This window comes from Lissotriton vulgaris, chromosome 4_1 (assembly GCF_964263255.1).
Source record: "Lissotriton vulgaris chromosome 4_1, aLisVul1.2, whole genome shotgun sequence".
Lineage (NCBI taxonomy): Eukaryota > Metazoa > Chordata > Amphibia > Caudata > Salamandridae > Lissotriton > Lissotriton vulgaris.
The window spans coordinates 163,340,126-163,357,423 of record NC_141691.1 but is presented as its reverse complement, the minus strand read 5'-3'; the positions used below and the strand labels follow the sequence as shown (position 1 = coordinate 163,357,423).

Here is a 17,298-nt window from a genome sequence, read left to right as displayed (position 1 = left end):
AAAATATTGTATGCAGTTTATTATAAATGGATATGTGATATTTTAACCAGTTTTGCTATTGTTAATCACATTAGCAATACACAGTATCTCATATTTTGGACATAGTCTCACCAGGTAAGCGTGTCCTGATGTATCAGAGTTTTCTTCACTAGGTATATTGACTTCTCTTTTTGATCTTGAAACGTAGGTGAAGCAGTTTTTGCTCATTAAACCCCCTTACCTGAATAATTCAGTGAGGCACCTACATATCCTAGCTAATCATTGTCCAAGCCCTATGTAATCGTAATATTGTTGTTACCAAATCTGCACACGCCCCCATATTGTTATAAAATATCACCTGACTTTTTCACCCTAGACCTGGTTGATGGAATCATTTCATGAAGCTTTATTCGGTACATAAAAACAATGACCATAAAAGCACATAAGCAAAATGTATGCAGTATAACAGGTACAGATTAAAAAAGACGAATGTTTTAAAATATCATACTTTTTCTAGACTGGATAGATTTACATATAAAAGTAGCAATATAAAAACATTTGTCCGCAGAGTTCATATTATAAATCAACTTCATTGCATCGTCCACATTAAAAATACCATACTTTACAAACAATGGTTTTAAATAGACAACCCTAAGATTTAAAAATAGCGTGCAAATTGATGGAATCATTTCCCACTACCGTTCTCGGTCTTTCCACTATCTGGCAAATAAATAAATGTATTCCCTCAAATTGCATTGGAATTTGATTGTAGAATCATGTGATAGTACATTTTATTCGTATTGGATAACCTGTGTTAGAAATTACTGCTTTTTCTGGTTTGTGATGTTTGTGACTGATGTATTTTAGTACGTTTATGCAAACTATACTGATTGTTTTGTTGTCTCTGTTGAATTTTTCAGATCTTCCTCCTCGCCTGCCCTCCTTGTAGAACTGCCATGGTTGTCTTCAGGTAAGTCTTCTCTGTCATGATTTGTTTTATACATTATGGATAAATACACTCAAAGATGCATTCCTGTTGACGAGGATGTCCAGCATTGTTCCAAGACAAGATCTAAGTTGTGATATGAAAAAAGTTTACACGCATCGCATCAAAATTAGAATCCTTAAATCAGTCCCTTGTGGATCGGTGTTGATCATCTCAGCTCTGATCATTTGGAGGCAAAACACGGCCACCCTGTTAGACACACAGTTCTCTTACCCAGGGGTGTGAGCGCGAGAATCACTTCTACAGCTGGAGTCGCACAAGGAAATGATTCACTATAGAATTTGGAAAAAGAAATTAAAAAAATTAAGTCATAAAAATATCTTTCAGAGACTTGGGTTACATTGGTCACCCGGAATATGTTAAGTTACTTCTGGTACATGCATTGCAAACTCACACTTCAAAAAACGTAGATGTTGCTGGTTCACTAACCGTTTAATGTTGGCAGGAAAGATCATGGATCTTCTGTCCCTTCCTAAATTACAAAGAAAGAGGTGACTTCTAATGATAGTAGCAGAACGGGCCAAAGTCTGCAAATCCCGCTCGCTTACACTGACCACGAAACAGAGAATGACACTCTATGGAATTATGCCGTGAAAACAACTGTGGAGAGTGCTTGGGATGTTCTGTATCAAACATTTGTTTAACATAACCTTTAAGTTTAATATTTGTGGGACTTTGTTACCCAGCAACCCTTGCTCTTGATATTGACAGGCCTTCTGAAGGGTTCATGTTGGGCGTGTATGGCTCCGGCTCGCTGGATTGGTCGATCAATAAGCAACTCTTTATCTGACAAGCACGTTAGCAGGGAAAACACTAAATGTCAAGCTAGGAATATAGGACTAGGCCTTGCTTAGCTGAACCCAATTATAGTTGTTTTTCTGACTCCTAGTAGAGTATTCCCAGAGCCACTGGATTAATTTCATGAAATTATGTCGCAGGAAAATAATAGTAATTTACCGCTCATTAGTCTGAGAACATTTGATGAGAGCAGGTCTTTTTCTCTTGTCAATGCTTGCACTATGTATCCTCAAGGAACTGTAGACTATCAGAACAACGTTGGAGACAGATGCTGTTGTATTGTATGCATTCATATTTTAGATTGTAATATAGTATGTTGCTTAAGCAAAGTATCCTAGTTACATTTTTATAAAATATGTATTAATGTTGCTTGTTCCTAGGAAAATACAATCATGTGCTTGGAAACGCAGACCGATGGAGGGGGGAGTTGAAACCGTACACCATGATACAATCGTGCTACCAAAGATTTCATTCAAAATTGAGGCCGCCGCCCCCAAAACTTTTGCCAGGCGGGGCGAGCCGCCCCTCCTTTCCACCCCTCCCTCCCCTCCTCCTCCCTCCCCACCTTCCTAAGCCACTGCACGGACACTAGTTAGAACTTAATTGTTAGTAACTTTAACTTCTGGTGTGAGTTTTTGGAGGTGAGGGAATTTTTGGAGGTTCATGACTGGAGTACATTGTTGGTGGTTCCTGGCTTTCCCAGACCGAATCATGCGAAACTAGTGAACTTTAAAAAAACTTTTTAGATACAACTTTCAATGTAAAGGAATTTTCGCAGATTGTTTCCTCTGTCATATTGTGGGTCTGTGAGGGCTATTCTGTGCACTGCCAAGATGGCGGCAGTGTACAGAAGTGACAAGTGCCACAGGAGAACTGCTACTGTCTACTATGAAGTCGGAGAGCGGCGACTCCCGCAGCACCTGCGCGGGGATGACGGAGTGTACTGTGACATGGGGAATCTCAGCCTATCTTCAGAGAGCGGGGCTGTGGGAATCTGTGTCCGTCCGCCTCTGATGACCGCATAGTCTGCGAACCTTGGACTGGCACTCTGGAACATGGGATGAGTGATCTGATGTATGGTATGAGTGATCTGATGTATGGTATGAGTGATCTGATGTATGGTTTGAGTGATCTGATGTATGGTATGAGTGATCTGATGCATGGTATGAGTGATCTGATGTATGGTTTGAGTGATCTGATGTATGGTTTGAGTGATCTGATGTATGGTATGAGTGATCTGATGTATGGTTTGAGTGATCTGATGTATGGTATGAGTGATCTGATGTATGGTTTGAGTGATCTGATGTATGGTATGAGTGATCTGATGCATGGTATGAGTGATCTGATGTATGGTTTGAGTGATCTGATGTATGGTTTGAGTGATCTGATGTATGGTATGAGTGATCTGATGTATGGTTTGAGTGATCTGATGTATGGTTTGAGTGATCTGATGTATGGTATGAGTGATCTGATGTATGGTATGAGTGATCTGATGTATGGTTTGAGTGATCTGATGTATGGTATGAGTGATCTGATGCATGGTATGAGTGATCTGATGCATAGTATGAGTGATCTGATGCATGGTATTAGTGAACCGATGCATGGAGTGATACGACGTATGGGATGAGTGGTACGACGTATGGGATGAGTGACTTGAATTTTGTCTTCTTTCTTCGCCCCTGACACTTTTATTTAAAGCTAAGCATGTGATTCCTTTGCAACAGATGTCATACCTGGGTCGAATGTCCTTTTTCTCTCTACAATAGTGACTGCTACTTAGTTACTAGTAAAATGGTGGGAAGGGATTGGTCCTAAAAACTGAATGCAGGCAAGTTTTTCAGCGGATGAGGTTGGTTAGCTTCCCCTTTATCAGTGTTGCAAGGACCCCGTTGTGGGGAAGGTTGTTGGCTTTTGTGGCCTGTGTGCTTGTTTGTGGTGTTCACTTTACCCACGAAGATCCCTATAGTCCTCTCTTGTTGACCTAGTAGTGGTCCATCACCCTTTCTAGTGTCCTGCAGGAGGAGATGTTCAGTTGCAGTCTGATCTGATCCCAAGGCTCCTTAGCCTTCTTCAGCAGTGCCTGTTAACACTCGTTTATGGCCAGGACCAACGCAACGCAGCGCAGCTAGGTGCAGGATGATCAGTCACGGCAGCCAGCCCAGGGCTTAGGTGAAGCTCATTGAAGACTCCTCCAACATTGGCCACAGCCTTGAGGAGTGTGGGGATTAAAGCCACTACAAGGGTGTTTAAAGAGAAGCCAATATTTGTTGGTGCAAGTTCAGTGAGCTAAGTGCAACCCCGCCGAATTGAGTTCCCTGCCGGTGTCCACACCCTCCCCTCTGTGTCAGTTGATACTTGGCTTTTTTAACAATCCAGATAGGCCTGCCTACGCCCTCTTCCCACCAAGGCAACAACCAGTGAGTCATCACAGCCACTTGAGTGCTCTTGTAGTGTGGTGAAGTGTGTAGTGTGTTCCTCATCTGCGCCTTATCCACCATCTTAGATCTGCCTAGAGATGGCGAGCGTGCCTTCCTTTGGGGGTGTTCAACTTCTTCTAAAGCAAATGTCACTAGACTAACGTGGAGGTGCTGGAGGCACTCCTTGCTTTGGATTTTGGTGCACTCAAGTAGGTTTTTTGCCTTTGGAAAGACTGTATGGGTTATTGTAGATCACATGACGGCAACAGAAAAAAATACAAAGAAAAGGGAAAACTCACCATGCATCCTAACCATGCTCCACACTCTACCCAAAATAATGTTTTAAACATTAATACCTACAATAAGAAAATCCTCAACACAAAAAAAAATTCTTCATATCTGAAGTAGAGAATATCAAAAATCGACCTTGCAAGCTGTTCGACTTGGTTAAACACCAATCCAAGAAACTAGCGAAAACCACCAAAGAAACACCTAAACCCCTAATATCAAGCGAGGAATTCTCTTCCTTCTTCGGCGACAAAATCTCTGTCCTTGGAAATTAACTTAAATCCGCTACTCACTACCAAAATCAAAATCTGCCTGCTCCACCTTCTCTCTCCGCCCTGTCCTCCCAAGCCTCACCCAAAAACCTAGTGCACTGGTCCAAGTTTAAAACCTATGACGAACATTCTATCTTGAGAATTCTTACCTCCTTAAGACCAAACAATCACTTCAATGATCCTTTCTCCTCTAACTGCCTGGCTGCCGCCTCTCAGGCTATCATCACTTCCTGGACCTCAATAATCAACGCCTCTCTCCTACAGGGCTTAATTCCTGACTCGCACAAAGCTAGCCAAGTTATCTACATCCTAAAAAACCCAACGCTGGACCCTGCCTCCGCCGAGTACTATAAATCCATATCCAACAGCCCACTCCTTGTCAAAGTTCTGGAAAAATGTGTGCAACAGCAGCTAAGCCTACACATCAACAACTTTCACCTGCTAGATGACTTCCAATCAGGGTTCAGACCTGGTCACAGCACGGAAACCACCTTCCTCCACTTAGTGGATGACGCCCTCCAAGCCCTTGACCTCGGCAAATCCTGTCTCCAAATCCTCCTAGACCTGTCCTCTGCCTTTGATACGGTTAACCATGAAATTCTCCTAGAACGCCTCAAACTTAGGATGGGGTAGGATGGCACATACCTTGAATGGTTTAGATCCTTCCTCCAGAATAGCTCACAGAGAGTCCTCATCAAAGGTAATCTATCCGCCCCCTCTCCGGTTACGGTTGGAGTCCCCCAAGGATCAACCCTCTTCCCTATTCTCTTCAACCTTTACCTTGAACCTCTCACCAAGGTGCTACGTGCCGCCAACATCTCTTACCTTATGTACGCTGACGATACTAGATCTACATAAAAATCTCTTCCCTGGAAGACATGCTCTCCCTGAACGAGGCCCTGAAGCTGACAGTCCACTGGCTCACCGCCAACCAACTAAAACTCAACGCAATAAAACCTAATTTCTCCTGATCTCCCCACCCAAACCCAATCCAGACATCCAGGAATGGATCAAGACCATCAAAGCACTAAACTGCCCTCCTACCATTGTTGACTCGGCGAAATCTCTTGGAGTAACCCTTGACGGCAGCCTGAACATGCACGACCATATAAACTCGATGGTCAAAATGGCCAGATTCCACCTGAGTTACCTAAGAAACCTAAAACCCTTCCTCGATGTGGCAACTCAGGCACTAGTCATTTCCAGACTAGTACTTCCTGGCCCCTTTGAAAGACTGCCTCAATACTGCCGCCAGACTCCTAACTGGCTCAAAGAAATTCGACCACATCTCCCCCCACCTCAAACCTCTGCACTGGCTTCCACTAGAGGCCAGAATCCAATACAAACTAAGCCCTTTTCTCCAATTCCCCTTAATTTCTCACACAAAAACTCGTGATATCCGGAGGAGCCAGAAACTCTTGATCTGCCAAAGACCTGCTGCTGCAACCAGCACGCTTCTGGAAGAAAAAACCCTACAATCAGGCCTTTTCTGGGGCCGCGCCAAGAATTTGGAACTCTTTCACCCGCCATTAGAAGACTTCCGTCCTTGGCACACTTTAGGAAGGAAACCAAAACCTTCTTAATGGGAAAATACCTCGCCTAACGAATACTTTACAATCACCGCATTGACTTGCCCCATTCTCCACCTCGGCAATATCCATGGTTTATATGGATGATACTTATTCTGCACTCCTAGGCATCCCCCCAAGAGCTGAGACTGCATGCCTTCTTGTATAATGTATCTACTTGTTTTAATTGTTATGTCACATGTAGCCTGGACTTTAAACATGCAGTGTGTTTTTCTTGTATAATGTATCCCCTACCTTTCCCAATTTATCCCTCCCGCCCCTACGCTTGTATACTACCCCTTAATCCTGTAAAGCGCTCTGATACCCTCACAGGTCTGGTTCGCGCTCTATAAAACTATTAAAAAAAATAATAATAATAAAATACATTTTTAAAAAAGAGTGTTGTGGAGCCATGATGAGTTCCATTGCGCAGTTCACCTTTCGTGTTCACAACGTCTGTGTATCTCCAAAGTCCAACCGGACACGAACACGAAAGGTGAATTGCGCGATGAAACTCATCATGGCTCCACAACACTGATGAACACAAAGGACTGAGATTTGGCACATGAAGTGCAGTCATTTTCACGTACGATATTAAGGAGAACATAACAAGAACCCGATAATTAGCACTTTGGATATATGAGAATCTTTGTTGGAATTAAAACCATTTGTATTGTTCACTGGAGAAACAGGGTGCTAGCTTTATTATAGGTGAGCCTTGAGGAAGCCCTAGCGGGGCGAAACACGCGTCGGCTGTTGTGCTCTATAAAGAAATAAAATGTAACTGATCTACAGCTACGTTGATATCTAACGATGTGGAACTCTTTTCTCATATGATGACATTGTTGCTGAGAGTGCCTAATGCACGAGGGATGAAAGTAACCTATGTATGATGTGCTCTGGTGTCTTTACTGTTAAATTGGACCTGTATCACTCATTGTGAATTCAGGAATTAATTCTCTAGGTGGATGAGTGTTGGACACCAAGGTTGCACCTAAGATTTGATTTAATATATTGTTGTCTGATTATTACATAAAGGAGACATTCTGATGTGCAGATCGTTTAAAGCATATCCACCTCAGTGTATATACGTTATTTAAACTTCCTTATACTTGTGAAAGGGCAGGCCCTTTACAAGATAATGAAGTTCCTGGACCCACCCTAACTTGCCTTCCTGCAAGTGGAAGAAAAACCGCTCTCTATCCAAGCCATTGTTTCTGCTCTGGGAGCAGTTCTCGCACTTCTTTAAGGTCAAGCACTGGCTGGGCAGCTGGTGTTAAGCTAAAGCAAGTCCGCCTCGGGGAGCTTAAGGCAGAGAAATTACAACTTTCTAAAAGTTACTTTTTAAAAATATTTATTAAAAATCTTACTTTACCATTAATTGATTTTTATTTTCATTAATAAATATTAAAAATAGTGCTTGAATCAAACCGGAGATAGCAGAATTCATATTTAAGTTGTTCTATAGTTTTCCAGTAGAATGCCCAGAGCCTTCCATAGTGAAAAAAGCTTTGAGTTCTTGTCAAGTCAAGTCAATAATCTTTATTTTGGTTGTAAAAAAACATAAAAGATATACATACAATGAAAAAACAATCAAATTTCCAATTCAGCGCCCATTTCCAGGTCTTTGATGGTACATCGGTCTCTTCTAGCAAGCCTTTGGACTGTGGGGTGCCACAGGGCTCTTCATTGAGCCCCACGCTCTTTAATGCATACATGAGACCGCTGGCTGGGATTGTTCGTCCACATGGCATTAACATCATTACCTATGCGGACGACACCCAGCTAGTGGTCTCCCTTGTGCAAAAGAGCAGCCCACAACCACAGTCCAATCTAACAACATGTCTGGAACAGGTCAAGAGCTGGATGACTAAGTCCTGTCTGAAGCTCAATGACGATAAAACGGAGCTTATGCTCCTGGGCCCTTCAGCCCCTTCTACCTTGGAGCTGTTATGGCCTTTGAGCATGGGTGCAGCCCCTACCCCCAGAGATAACATCAAAAGTCTAGGGGTGTGGCTGGATGAATCATTGACCTTCGATACACAGGCAACCAAAGTCTCAGCGACCTGCTTTGGCCTCCTCAGGATGATAAAAAGAATTCTTCCACTTCTTCCCTTTGAGGCCAGGCAGACAGTCATACAGGGCCTAATCCAATCTCGCCTTGATTTCAGCAATGCTCTGTACCTGGGGGCGCCCAAGTACAATCTACAAAAACTGCAGCGGATTCAAAATTGTGCAGCTCGCACACTGCTTGCAACTCCCCGCAGAACCCCAATAAAACCTGGCATAAGAGCTCTGCACTGGCTTCCCATCAGGGAGAGAGTCAAGTTTAAATCTATGTGCATTGCCCACCAAGAATACTGGAAATCCGGTCCAGAAATCAGTCCCTCTCTGATATCACCCTACCAACCCAACAAAGCTCTCCGTTCTTCACATGCTTTTTTGGCTAAAGTCCCTAGGATTCATAGAGGCCGATCTTTTGCTTATAATGCCTCTAAATTATGGAATGATCTTCCCCTCCATCTTAGAACTAATTCTAACCTAATGAGCTTTCGTAAACAGCTCAAGACTTTTCTTTTTAATTAGTTAGATTTCTTCCTGATCCTTTTTTCTGAAGGCACTGTTCTAGTTTTAGAGCCTGGACGCCTCAGGGCAGCTGTAGCGCTTAATAAAACTGTTTTTCATTTCATTTCATTTTTTTTCATTTCATCTGTCCCAACATAATTTGAGTGTACTAATTGAGAGCCCAAAAAAGGTTATTACAGATATTAAAACAATAAATAACATTTTTAAAGTCTAAAATCATGGAACATCCATCAAGAATATCATGATCGCGAACTTACGATTATCAATTCATTTAAACAAACTTTATTTACATAATGTTGCTTCCTTCTTAAAAGAAAAGGATAAGTATAAAAAATTATAGGCATTACTGACATTAAACTCATGATTCCATATCGCACCTTTTAATACTTGTTTAAACTCATCTAAGGATTGAGCTGAAAGTCCCTATAACTTCGAGCCACTTCTCCTCACTAGATCCACAGAAAACGGGTATCTGCTTATGCTAAAGACAATAGATTGAGTAGTTTCAGTTCTGAATATTCTTTCCGCCTCACTAAAACGTCTAAAACCCAAAAGGCGGCAATCCATTTTCCTCTAGGATAAATGTAAGCGGGACAGAAGAATAATACATGTGCTTCGTCCTCTTTGGCACCAGTATTGCAAAATTTGCAACTAACCACGTTTTCCTTCCCTGCTTTACACACCCATTTAGTGGTGTTTGCTTTAATTTGTAGGGTGCCATAGCGGAATTTTAAACACAGGAATTTGGCGAGGCCTGGTAAAATTTAATCCATGAAAGGCTCGAATCTACTATCTGTTTTCATAGCAAGATACCTCAGAGACAGGGTGCCTAATTTGGGGTTTTTTAGATGGGAATTTAAAACAAACTCCCAATAACTTAGTTTTAACACTTTTTTTTATAACTTAAAGTTAAACCTTCAGGGTCTTCACAGTAATGTCTCAACCCCAGCTTAATATGCCAGTCCTCGATATGGATCAACCATGACAACCTCGGATTGTTTTTTATTCTCAGTATTTCTTTTAGTGCTTCTCTTTAATCGGCTAATTTGTCAGTTAACCACACGCGAACCCAATACAGTAAGGGCCGTAAGGCTGCATGGTCATCAGTACGCTGAATGTCTAAGTCCATTATGAGAGGAAATAAAGGTGTGCGCCGTGGAATACCTAATAATTTGCTGAAGAAAAAAATGTTCTCTTGTAGCACAAAAGTATGTTTTGCCGCGTAACCCCATAGTTCTGCCCCATAAAGAGAATCAGATTGTGCCTTGTGTTTATATAGCTCCAATGCAGGGGACACAGCCTTGGATTGGCTACTCTTATGCCGCCTTGCTGTCGGGACTAAGTTTGGAGTAAGGATAGTTTTACTTTTATCTATTTGAGGTTTCCAATCTAGTTTATTGTCTAAAGTAATGCCTAAATAATTAAAACTATGCACATATTCGATCCTTTCTGTGTTAACAGTCAAGGTTTTTTTTCAAATTCTATGCGGATTGACCGCCATATATTTGGTTTTAGATGAGTTAATCTCCAATCCTTTGGTTTCACAATAAGATCTGAAAGTGTCAAGTAAATTTTGTAGGCCTTTGGGTGTCTGTGATATTAAAATAGTATTGTCTGCAAACAGGAGTGCAGGTACGTGGGCCACGCCTATCTTGGGAGAATCATATTTGCAGCCCAAGAGGAAATCTGGTATATCGTTCACATATAAAGAGAACAGTGTGGGGCCAACACGCAACCTTGTCTTACACCCCTGATTATATTAATGCGGTCTGTCAGTTCTCCATTTGGACCCCATCTCGCCCTAGCATTGTTGGCCTCATGCAGCCTAACGATCTGTATCAAAAGTTCCCCAGGAACACCCTGGTCCCTCAGTCTTGTCCACAGGGCGTTTCTGGGGACCAGATCAAAGGCTGCCCTGAGGTCAACAAATGCAATATACAGATGTGCCCTTTTTATTTTAATATACTTCCAGATGATCCAGAAGAATCTAAACACCTGATGGATTGTGCTGATTTCTGTCTCTAATACCTGCCTGGTACTTGGTTAGGACTCTGTTTTCCCCAATCCAAGAACTCAGTTTGATTAAAATTTGTCTTGCAAATACCTTTTGTAGGACCTCAATTAGACTACTTGGTCTATATTGGGCCGGATTCATACTGTCTCCTTTCTTAAAAATTGGCTACAATCTCTGCGCCCCGCCATGTATCAGGGATAGGAGCACCCTTTGCAATGGCATTACACAGACAGTTAATATACGGGGCCCATATCTCATTCTCATGCTTCCATAAGTCCCCGGGAATCCTGTCCGGCCCGGGTGCCTTCCCTGATTTAATTGCATTTATGGCTTCCATGGTTTCTGACATGCTAAAGGACAATGATGTCTCACTTAAGTGGAAAATTAGGTCATCATTACCGAGGATAACCTCGTTGTTGGTCGGGGAATACAAGTCAGAGAAATGGGATACCCAAGTATTGGTGTCTAGAAACAGATCCTGCGACAAATTCCATTACAATTACCCTTAGCGATCAAGCGCCAAAACATGGCCTGATCATTTACTTTACATGCGTGAAGTAACTCGGACCAGATGTTCTCATCCCAGCATTTCTTTGCCTTAAGTACTGCACCCTTATAGCACCTCCTTTTCTCCCTTAATACTAAAACATCATTACTTTTTGCTGCCTCTGAGTTCCTTTTTGGCATTGCGACATTCTTTATTGAACCATAAGTCACCCTTGATCGGTAAATCAAATTGTCCATTTTTTGGGGGTTTGGGGATTTTGGTTAGTATTTGTACAAGTCCCTGTAACATATTGTCATGAATCCGCATAATAGGGATCTCTTTTACTGGAAGATTGCTGTATTGGGAGAATGATTCTACATATGTCTCATAAATTTTTTTTAACAGTAATTTCGTTCCCTAATACTAGCGGCCATTTGAGTGCTCTACGATTATTTGAAACCATAGGCTCAATTTCAGTATATATAAGGCTATTTTTTCCCTTGACAGTTAAGTGGAATAGTGGCGCACGAAGCATCAAACTGAGAGGATAAGGATCACTCTCTATACGGTTTTCCACTACGAAATCACTTGCCATGGGCAAGAGTGGAATTGAAACCATTACATAATCTATATGGTTTTGCAACTACCCCGCTTAAAAGTTGGCTGGCTTAGACTATCTGATGGTAAGGGCACATTACAGGCGCGTAGATCGTGGGCTGCAGCAATCGCAGTAACTGTGCTACAGCATATGAACAATGGACTGCGGGACTGGTCTCAATTACAGGAATATCATTTGCATTATCCTCCACCTCAAAAATATTTTCTAGGCCTACTACCGGCTCGAACTTATGGTTAAAATCCCCCCCAATAATTACCATAGCTCTGTGATCGAGCATAGAGATAATACGGTCTAATTGCTCAATTGCTTCCACTTCTTTATTGGCAGCGGATGGCCTACTGTAAACATTCAAAATGCAAACCTCCCTTTTATTGGGCCCTATAAACTTGACTCCTAGAATATCCTGGAAGTTGGAATCAATTTGCTTAAAATCAATGCCCAGGGTGATTTTCGTCCAAATTACCAGACCTCCAGAGGGTCTTCCTTTGGTTAAGGAAATAGCAGGTAAGCTAAAAGTTTTGTAGCCCACTTTAATATGACTTTCAACTGCCCAAGTTTCTTGAAATAATACAATTTCACTACTGTCAATCTACTCCTGCCACATGGGATCACTTAGATTTTTCCTAATACCCGCTATATTCCAGGACGTTAACTTTATATTAGATTTAGCTATTAGATTTTGCGCCTGTATCGGGTATATTACCGTTTATCCTTATATTATTGACTTCTACTAGTTGTGTAGGCTCTGTATTATTACATAAATCATCACTGGTGTTACAGTGGCCTTTAGTTTTAGCGGCCTGATTTTCTATCGCGGTATGTTTATCGGATGCCTTCACTTTAGGTATTGGATGTGCATAACTTATCTCATTAGTTATCTCATTAATCGCAACCTCAGTGTTAGTGCTATTAAGGAGTAAATCCTCTCTGTTACTTTTAGGGGGCAACACAAGGGCCATATTACTAATGCTCAGAGTTCCTAACACTTAGAATTTTTAGAGGTCACATCATTACACACACTTACTATTCTGTCGTCCACAGTACCAAAACCTAGTAATGTACTGGATCCTACTGTTCTCAGTCAGTCTGCTCCTTCAAGCCCATATAACAACTCAAAACGGTTAGTGGTGGGAATATTACATTGGTTTTTAAACCCACCAAGAGTCCCTACTCGTTGAACCCCAAAATGATTAAGGTTAGATGTTACAAAGGGGTTTGGGTGGTAAAAGTAGCTTAAATCATAAGTGTCTACGCCACTCTTGCCTCTTTGGTGATACCGATCACAAATCCCTAAAATGGACAATAATACAGTCACCAGCTATATCCTTAGGTTTTTGCCGCACCCAGCATACTCACGAGCACACAAATTCTTGCCATTTATATGACTCAGGAGGGGTCTATTCTTGTTTAACCAGAAGGTTACCTTATTTTTTAGTTCAGGGTAAGTTTCTGTTTTGTCGTTCTCTAACTCAGGAACCTCAGTGAGTACAACGACCTATGGGAAGGAGTCTGGGGGTAAGTCAATACATCTTAAAACACATTTTTGCTTTATAGTGTTAGGTGTTTCCTTGACTACAGATATGCTTTCTTTAGTCTGCACCACAACGCCTTGCTCCTGTACCAACCTCCCCTCCCTCACCCCTGGTCGTCCCTCTGTCTCTAAAGTCATTACCCTACTTTCTGGAGATGAGGTGGCTTGGCTATTTCTATTTAATGCCAAGGAGGATGTATTAATTACAATCGGGTGGGCAATAGGGTAGCTATACTTGCGGGTTCTTGTAATATGTTATTTTCCGCTGTACATTGCCTAGGTATAAACTCAACCAGCTTTTTTAGTGTGGCAAAGTTTTCTGCGGTAGCCTGTTCGAGTTTCCCCAGCCTTTCACTAATTATGTTTGTCCTCTCTGAGAGGGGTAGGATTAGAGACTTAATCAGTTGCTCGACATGCGCCATAAAACCCTCAGTGGTTTGCAGCGGTGGCAAAGTGGTGTCAACCGTCTTGGTAGTTGGCAACATTAAAGACGGAATAAGCGTCGGTGCAGATGGTGACAATGGGGTAGCTTGGGGGGCAGAGGTCTCGTCTATGCCATTATTAGTTACTTTGGAGGTTTTTATTATCTTTGGGCACCTTCCCTTATGAGGGCCCCCTCCACGTTTCCTCTTAGCAGTATGTTCTTATCCTGCATTTTGTTTTAAAGTTTGAGATTTAGGATTATATTTGGATATAGACCTTGTGGAGGAGCGTGGGGCAGCGTCTTTAGGTGTGTCATCCATGGCAGAATTATTAGTTAAAACTATAAAACCACTCACATTTATCACAGGTAAATCGAGTGGCCTCTCTGTCTGGTGTTAATTACTATCTCCCACATTAATACGGTTATTATATGCTTGCATTTCCAATTGGTTTGGGGAAGTGGCCGACATTATAGTTCCCAAAGATGATCGTCTCAAATACATCGGTTCTAATGCGAGGCGACGTTCCGTCAGGGCTATTTCGTGCTCTAGCACTGATGTTGCCCTGGTTATGAATTGATCTAATGTACCATTGAGGGTTCCCACCGCCGCAACCCTCCTCCCTTTCCCTGCACGTGCCGCCATCAATGCAATAATTCACGCTGTAGGCAATTACCGGACTCACCTAGCCTACCCCTGAACTATAAACTAAGAATCAATCAATTTAGCACAACAATTACAAACAAATTGTTAGTGTCCTTACAGTTCTGAAGATGTTCGGGGGGTGGCCCAGCCTCCTCCGGGCTATGACGGGCGCGGACTGCCCACCCTTGGCCCGTGTTTTGCCCGGGCAGCGCCCGGGCACTCCCGCACGCATCCCGCACTGCGGGAGCCCTTGGGTGAATTGAAAGCGTGGCCCGGCGCTTGAGTGATAACAACCCAAGTGGGTGCCGCTGATGACGACCTGTTACAAATAAAATCTCCAGTGAGTCAATGTAGAAGCGCTGTGCCCACAGCTTGTAAAAACAACACCCACTGCTAAGCGTTAATCGTCCCAACTCGAGCCAGGGGTCTCCCGACTTCGTAGGTCCGCTCCTTTGCGGCGGGGCAATCTCGCGACTTGGACAAAGCCGCTCAAAATCCAAACAGTCAAGATTGGGGCCCATCGGGAGACGGGGAGGGGAAGAACCGACCGGAGACAGATGTAAGGTGTGATAAAGGCGTCTTTATTGGGAAACAGGTGTATCCTGAAAATATACCACATCCTTGGCCTTTGCCGTACAAAACTAGGCCTAACTAACTATACATATACCTGACCAAACCCCCCACCCCTAAACAGTTCCCCGCCAACAACATAAACATCAGTACCAATTTACCCAAACGCCTGCCTCAACTGTTTAAACACCTGCCATATGTACACTCCCTCCCCCTCTGCCAGGAAAACTCATTCCTCCTATCCTACCCCCCCTTTTAACTAGGAAAAAGCGCCACTCGAAAGCCCCATACTGCTTTCGACCCCCCGCTAGGGCCCCTGCACCTTTGGATATCTGCGCACCCCTACAGCTCGGTCTACCGCCTCCTTCAGCTGCACAATATAGAGCTCCATCCTATATCTCGATAAATGCACTCCATCCTCCATGAAAAAGTAGACCGCCCCATATCTCAGCTCCGGGTGCTCCATTCTACCCAATCCTTCCTTCTCACAAAAGGCCCGCATCTCCCTGTTAATCTTCCTCCGAGTCTTGTCAATTGCCCCTGGTCTCTCCGCCCCCCTCTAACACCTCCTGGGTATGAATTCCGACCAAATGACATAACACCCCGCCCACTGTCTCCTGATCTCCAGCAAATCCCTCCTCATTTGTTTCACCAGTGCCAGTCCCTTACACTGCACTAAATCATTTTCACCCAAATGGATGACTACCACATCCGGACAGACCCCCCCCCGCACAACATTGTTCAGAACCGGCACCAACTCGTGCCAACGCATGCCCCCTTTTCCCCACCAATGACACCTAAACAACTGCTCATCCAATTCCAGATTGAGGTTCCTGTGTTTCTCCCATTCGGCCCTCTCTGCTCTCTTTACAAAGGAATGGCCCACCACGTATATGCTCATCGCTGCCGCAGTAGGCCCCGCCACCGCACCTGCAAAGATACATATGTAAGCAGCGTACCCAAACTTCAAAGCTACTCCACCTCTACCCCCCGCACTCTGACATATATGTCTTACAGCAGTCTGATTTCCAGCGTCCCAACTTCTTAATCTCCTCCTTCCCCAACCCTTTCGCTCCGCCTCCGTCGCCGCCATAATGCGAAAGGAATGTGTCCCGAATTCCTTCGGGTCCTCACCCATAGACCGTAGGGCATGCCGCAGGACCCACAGCAACTGCGCAGCTGTCACCCGACCGGCCTCTCTCCTGCCAAAGACCTCCGCACCCTCCTGCACCCGTCCGGCCGCCAGCCTCCTCCCCCATTCCGCCGGACACACTGCCTCCGATCCCCCAGGACCCAACACCACCCAAGTACCTTCTCCACGCTGATCCGTCTTAGACCGCCGAAGCCGCACCGCAACCTCCAGGCAGCGCAACTCCACCTCCCCCCTGGTCAAACCCGGACGTCCTCTCAACCCTACCAACTCCGACACCCGAAAGGCTCCAAAAAACATCCATGCCATCAGCGTGGAGAACAACACCGTCTCCGCCTGGTCCCTGCACACTACCGGTAAACGGCACACCAAACCCTCCGACATCGCCTCCGTAATTGGCCGTCTCCGCCGCGCCCGAGCCCCTTTCTCCCTCTCCCAACCCTCCAGAAGACGCCCCCCCAACTCTCCCGCCGAAGGTGCATAACCCCACCAGAGCTTGCCCATGAAAGCCACCCCTGCCAGTTTTCCCGCGATCGTCACTCTCGCCAGTCCTTTGTCCATTAAACCCAGCATGAACCGCACCACCTGCTCCTCCCGACCCACCTGCCGCGCTGCCTTACCGCTCCAAAACGTAGAAACTCCAGCCAAGCCTGCTCATAACTCCTCCACGTGGACGCTGCCAGGGACGACCTCACCAACTGAACGACCCGCGCTCTCCCACCAACCACAGCTCCTCCGGCACCTGTGTCTTGTCCGCCGCTGCCTCCGTGGCTAGCCCATGGAACCTCTGCCACTGTGAACGAGACAAAGCATCTGCAATGTCATTGTCCACTTCCGGCACATTTTGAGCCTGGAACAAGATATCGTGCTCCAAACACCTCAAGACGAAAACGCGCATCAACTTCAGCACTTGGGGTTCCCTCGCGGACTGCCGGTTCACCACCTG

At 44.2% G+C, this 17,298-nt stretch overlaps 1 protein-coding gene across 1 annotated transcript in view; it reads left to right on the top strand.

The window, feature by feature from the left end:
- Positions 1–17,298, top strand: part of TMEM164 (transmembrane protein 164) — a 294,646-nt gene that overhangs the window by 107,559 nt on the left and 169,789 nt on the right. Inside the window, exon 2 of the mRNA XM_086918442.1 lies at positions 900–949. Coding sequence (XP_086774568.1) covers positions 900–949 — 50 coding nt within the window. The remainder of the gene's footprint in view (positions 1–899; positions 950–17,298) is intronic.